This window comes from Synchiropus splendidus, chromosome 11 (assembly GCF_027744825.2).
Source record: "Synchiropus splendidus isolate RoL2022-P1 chromosome 11, RoL_Sspl_1.0, whole genome shotgun sequence".
Classification (NCBI taxonomy): Eukaryota; Metazoa; Chordata; class Actinopteri; order Syngnathiformes; family Callionymidae; genus Synchiropus; species Synchiropus splendidus.
In genome coordinates, this window is record NC_071344.1 from 13,588,649 (window position 1) to 13,594,683 (window position 6,035).

The window sequence follows — 6,035 nt, forward strand, 5'->3', positions numbered from 1 at the left end:
ACATTCCAGTGTTGGTTATTCCAAATAGTTTTATTTACTTGTGCACAGGAAGTACAAACATCGTTTGAAGCAGTAGAAACTTTCACAACAGCATATTGGAAACTGAGTTAGCCGTGGAAAAAAGAAAATGTATGACTGAATGGATTAACAGAACGACTCTTCTTTTTATGAGTTCTTGGGTGGAAATTAAAAAAAGAAGTACTAGGTGCTATGCAGAAGAGGAAGCCGAGTCCAAACGTCACAAATTCAGACACTTTGTTCATGCACTCCAACATGAAAAGATCAGCAACAGGATGAAAGAACAGGACAACGCTGGTGTCTTTCTAGAGAACGCTAACAGAAGTGAGGAATGAAGAAAACGACACTGCTTCTCGGACACCCTTCCAGGACCATCCTCCTTAGAAAAATTACAAACCCAACCCTTCAACTTATTCACAACAACCTCACCCTGTTTACCAGGTGAGACTTGCACTTCCAGTATTTGCAGCACATACTGATTTTTTTTTCATATAAAAAAAAGCAACACTTTGAGCAACAACAAAAAAAATTACATTCCCCATCCGCCTCCAAGGCCATTCATAGAGCTCCTGCTTCCTCCTCCGCCGCCGCCACCGTAGTAACTGCTGCCCATCCCGCCCTGGTTACCTGTCAGAGAAGAAACGTATCATAGGACCAGGAGCTCAGCCACAGGGCCAGAGCAGCCACTCACTGTAGTCGTTGTAGCCGCCCATGTTGCCTTGGTTGTTGTAGCCGCTGGAGTAGCCGGAGTTCATCTGGCCGCTGTTGTACGACGACTGGTTTCCTGTCGGGTCAAAAGAGTTCTGGAGTGAGTGAGCTGCTCAAATGAGGACCCGCGCTGGTGCTGCCTGCCGACACTCACCCATGCCACCCATCATCTGACCTCCGTAGCCTCCGTTGCTGCCCCCTGCAGTCGAGTTCAGAAACAACTCCACGTAGCGGTGCTCTGTGGGACCAACAAGCCAGTGAGTAGAAGCCTTTGACTGAAGCAAACGCGGCTGGCGTCTCAAACATACGCATGTTGGCCTTGTCTTTGGACATGGCAGCCACAGCATCCTCGTGGGTGGCGAATTCCACGTCTGCCTCGCCGGTCACTCTGCCGTCAGGGCCGATCTCGATGTGCACACGCACGGGATTGAGCGGTGAGAAGAACTGCCATGTGAAGCAGAGCGTTACACACACATATACACCTAGTTGCATCGTGACATTTGTGTTGTGATGAAATCCTACGTTGTAGATGTCGGTCTCGGTGGCTCGGTACGGCAGGCCCCGCATGTGCACGCAGTGGCCTGTTGTGCTCTGGAAGGACGAGCCGCCGTCGTTGTAGCGCCCGTCAGACACGCCTGAAAAGGAGTCGCAGTCGAAAGGCCCTACTATGAATTTTAGTGCACCTCTGGCTCCAACAGCTGGACAGAAGGACGCTTGACGGTGTCACAAGACGCCGGTGCACCAACCTCCTCCGTAGCCTCCGCGCCGCACCCGGTCGTAAGACCCTCCTCGGCTCATCATGTTGTAGCCCCGGCCGCCGGAGGGCCGGTCGTAGGGGCCCGGCCTCTGCATGCCCATGGGCTTGCGCTGGGGCTCGTAATGAGTGCGCACCTCGGCGCGACTACTTTTGAAGATCTCAATGTACCTGGGAGCATAGACATGTGGTGATGAGAGGCGGGGCGTCGGCGTGCGCTCACTACTGATGACAACAATCATGGTGTGGTCAGAGTCATGTCGGTGCTGAGGTTGCTAGCGTTTGATCTGCAGCCCACTTGGCGCTATACCTGGCCGTGGGCTCCACGTCCTGCAGTGCAGCACTGCTCCATGTGACTGAGACATGAGTGCTCCGTGGCAAATCAATAACCTCCGTTAGTTTGGTGGGACGTCGAGTGTGGAATCTGTCAGTGGAGGCGGCTATGTGCAGGTGTTATCTGTGGTGCCAGTGTGGTGAGAGGTTTGTGTTTGCTTGACATGTGGAGAGTGCACACCATGACAACAGCAGTTATCCAGCCAACCAACCAACCATCCCCACCTGTGCCCTATTCTTTCCTTGTGTTTCTTTAGAGCCTTTTCAGCTATATCCTGTGAAGCAAACTGCACGAAGGCCTCCCCCGTACTCCTCCCCTGGATGTCCACCGGCAATGTTATCCCATTTGGCACGATTTCCAACCCTTCAACCCAAGGACAGATAACCCCAGCGGGGGACATATTAAATCACATGCCCAATCACAGAACGTTTCGTCTAGAGAGAGAGATAACACATGGAAAACTCTTCACATCACACATACCAGTTACCAGTGAATTACATTGGCGTTGGGGAGGGGTCAGGACAGAGATAGAGGGAGGATGAGAAGGAGTGGGGGGGGTTTGGTGAAGACAGGTGCGTGGAATGAGATCTGATTGTACTCTCCGGAGCGTGAGGAGATGCGGAAGGATTGACGGGTTAACTGCTGCTAAAGGAGACTGGTTCCATGGTTCTCACTATGGAATGAAGCCAATGACTGCTGAAAAGGTGGAGGGGGTGAAGGGTGCAATAGGGATGTGCCGGTATAAACCGTTCACTCCTGGGAGGAGCATTCAGAGACATTGGAACGTTCTTCTGATCAATACATGCATTTTGCACACCAGCACATCTCTATTGCAAGGCATTGAGTCAAGTGACTGTCACGAAGAGTGAAGCTTTGGACAGAACAGAAAGGACAGATGGGGCCGCGCATCAAGAGACATCAATACAAGGAAGTGTCCCATGGAGCAGGAGCACATCGTACCTGAGAAAAACTGGACGATCTCCTCTTTGCTGCAGCCAAAGGGGAGGCCTCTTAGTCTGACCAGACCGTCTCCTGCCGTCTCCGGACAGTTGGGACCGGTGTGCTTCATGACCCAGTCCATCTCAACGTTGTTCGATTTAAACACTAAATAGCAGTACACAGATGTAGCCTGGGTTTAAGCGGCACAATTCAAGTAGAGAACAGAGTTGCACTCACCCTCCACGTATCTGTGACCCATGGTTTCTCTGTCTTTCTTCACTGCGATTTTCAGGTCTTCTTCTGTCTCCAGTTCCACAAACGCCTCTCCGCTGGGCCGCCCCTCTCGCGTGTACGTGAAGTGGATGCCACTGCCGTTGTTGAGTATTTTGCAATCTACATTCAACAGAAGAGGTTGTTATTGTTATTAGTACCAAAACATTGGCAAAGAAAGAATCAACAATTCCTGCAGTCAGTGATGAGCACTTGCCGACCTGAAAAAAACCTTTGCACTTCATCCACCGAACAGGACCATGGGAGGCCCCGGATTCTGACAACGTTTCCCTCATCAGTCATGGCTGGTCGTAATCTCTGCAGGACCAAATCAGAGTTCATTCAAACACGCTGCACTCAATCCAGTTAACACAGTAAACAGACTGTTAATGTAAACAAACCCATGTCTTTTTTTCAGCTAAGCAGTGGGAAGAGAAAGTCACAAACAAAACAACCAAAAAGCAAAATGCTGCTTCAATGTACAACAAAAACCAACAGTCCTCACGTGTGTTGATGCACAGTGATGGAAAAAAAAATATATCATCGATACTAATGTACCGTCCGGCTGAAGTACTTCTGAGGTTAAACACGCCACAAAAATTAAAATACGAATGTATCTGACTTCAGAGGTTATGTAATTATTATATTTTATTTTAAAATCGTCTCACTGTGTGCAAACCGTTGTGACTCCGTGTTAAGCGTTTCAAAAGTACGTGATCCAAATAGCGTTCGCAAAATTCTTTTATCAAATCCAGATTGAAGGGCGCCACCCAAAGGCTAACGGTAAACAATTATACGAGATATCCTGTGTTATAAAGCCGTTACTATCGTATAACGCCACTTTGAACATGCATCCGTATTACAATGGGAGAAAAGCAATACTATCGAAATATCGCCGGCTCATGAAATGGCATCACGCAGTGCAAGCTAACGAACTAGCACCGGCGCAGGCAAAAGAAAGGCGTAAAACATCGACCATGGTGAGTTCTCGCGTTCATTCAGACAACCCAGACTCTGGTGCGCAGATTTAGTTGCGTAAAAACAAGGTAAGGGGGTTGAAATCCACGAGCGCAGCCCGACTCCAGAACAAAAGCGGCCTTCTCTTGTCTGCGCCATGCTATTAGCTTTTCAACTAGCATTCGCGGACTCGCAACAATGCCAATAACTATCCTATTGAGAAGCTATAGACTGTACAAAGGAAAAGCTGCAGCATGCGACGCGCTATATCATCACGTCTTTCTCAGTTACAAACTAAATGTGTGGCTCTTGTTACCTGGTTCGATCACAGTTGAACACGCTGGAGTTTGTATGGACGAGACTTCGGCGGCGATACTGCTGGTTGAACCTCGTCGTCAGGGTTGCCAGGATAACGTCACATCCCCCTTTCATTGTCAATGGACCTGGCCAGTTTAAACAGACAATCTGGTTGATTCATTTTTTTATTTTTTTTTTGCTCCAACAGATAACGATAAGAAATTTTACGCTTTTTATCTCAGTTTTGATGGTTGCGTTGTGATGTTACCGTAGTTATGACAAAAGGCGGGTTAGTGCATATTTGGCAAGCATGTCTGCTTCTTTGGAGCCGTCGATTGACCACGCCCCGCCAGAGTACTGCTCCATGTACTGTAGTAGTCAATGTAAAACGGTGGGTTGTATTAGCCACCTCAGTCCTCGCTGACTGAGACCTTATAAGTATAATAATGGCGCATCATGCTGAATATTTCCATTCAAGCTGTTGTGATTGTGTGATTGAACCGCATTTTCGAGGGGCAAAATATAAGATGAATTCACGTCAGCGCATTCACCGTTCCGCGTGACTTTTAAATCGCATCCATCATTATGTCTCACGTCATAAATATAAAATTGGATTCAAAGCCTTTAAAGGACACTCCCCTGTTTAAGCTTTTTCATTGCCAGTTGGAACATGTTGGAAGTGGAAAGTTACCAGTCATATTATTTGTTGGATTATAAGGTGCAGTATTCTTGACCTGAATAAAAGCCACTTTGTACTGTGCCTATTGTAGACTGCTATACTTTGTCTGTCTGGTACATTGTTCATTTTTGTGAACATCTGCGTGCGCAATAATACTGTTGATCATGTAAATACATATTGCTGCACACACATAACATGCACCATAAGAACTGATAACCGAGTACACTTTGTCTGCTTATGTCATCTATTGGTCCCAGGCAAGAACTGGACAACTCCAAACCAGTTAAGTGTTTTTCATCATTATGAAATGTGTCATTATGTATTAAAAGACTTGTGGATCCATTGTGATATTAACTGTGCCCAAGAAATGCAAAACACCTTCAAGGTCATGATGTATCTATTTATTCCTTCAGTGCTTATTTACTGATTTGTCACAGTTTTTATTTGGGGGGACATATTTATTTGGGCATTAATAGTGAGACTCAGAGACATTTCTCAACAAGTGCATGAATTATCATAAGAATAGTGTTTGCAAGAGGATTAATATCGGATTTCCAGCTCACTGAAAATGTACAACCTCTTTTTATGCTGGACATGCTTCGAGCACCTCCAGAGGAATGTGACCAGATGACATCCATTTGAAAGTCTCTTGCAAGAGAGTCAGTGTCTATGGCCTGAGTCTCCAGCTGTTGACTGAGACTCTGAACACCTTCATGTACGTGACAGGAGGACAAACTATTTTTCCTTATACAGCAAACATCTATCAATATTATGTGAAATAATTGCACGTGTTAAGAAACATATATGTTTTCTGTGTATAAAACAATAATTGTGCATCATGTCCTGAGAACATAAGCGTCACTGCATTATTTATGGGCATTGAAATGAGCTCGTAAACGCAGATCCAACAGTGAAGTTGGCCGACCATGTCATGTCTTGACGTTCGCTCAACAGCCTCGTGATATTGGTAAACCTAACATGACGTTGCAGTCTAGCCTTTAACAAGCAGTCGCTCCGTCCAATGACATTTCGCTTTGGCTTCAGCTAAACAAATGGGATCGTTCAAATTTCCAGGGAGG

General features: G+C 46.7%; 1 protein-coding gene across 2 annotated transcripts; it reads right to left on the bottom strand.

The window, feature by feature from the left end:
- Positions 1-11: 11 nt before the first annotated feature.
- Positions 12-4,508, bottom strand: LOC128767332 (heterogeneous nuclear ribonucleoprotein H-like). 2 transcript variants are annotated; one of them, XM_053879304.1, is made up of 11 exons: positions 4,297-4,508; positions 3,245-3,341; positions 2,991-3,146; positions 2,775-2,918; positions 2,039-2,177; positions 1,473-1,651; positions 1,249-1,388; positions 1,035-1,170; positions 881-964; positions 710-802; positions 12-645 (listed from the first exon to the last, which is right to left on the bottom strand). In XM_053879304.1, exons 2-11 carry the CDS (start codon positions 3,324-3,326, stop codon positions 548-550), a joined length of 1,251 nt encoding a protein of 416 aa, XP_053735279.1. In that variant the 5' UTR covers positions 3,327-3,341; positions 4,297-4,508; the 3' UTR covers positions 12-547. The 2 variants fall into 2 exon arrangements, with proteins under 2 accessions (XP_053735279.1, XP_053735280.1); XM_053879305.1 differs by having other exon boundaries at positions 1,249-1,361; positions 4,297-4,500.
- Between the last annotated feature and the right edge of the window lie 1,527 nt (positions 4,509-6,035).

What these genes read in the sequence shown, in the direction of transcription:
- LOC128767332 (XM_053879304.1), bottom strand. Translation starts at nt 3,326, where the DNA reads ATGACTGATGAGGGAAACGTTGTCAGAATCCGGGGCCTCCCATGGTCC. An exon ending in CCGAGACCGACATCTACAAC is followed by an intron (nt 1,171 to 1,248) that starts GTAGGATTTCAT and finishes TTCACATGGCAG; the next exon opens with TTCTTCTCACCGCTCAATCC. An exon ending in CAAAGACAAGGCCAACATGC is followed by an intron (nt 965 to 1,034) that starts GTATGTTTGAGA and finishes TTGGTCCCACAG; the next exon opens with AGCACCGCTACGTGGAGTTG.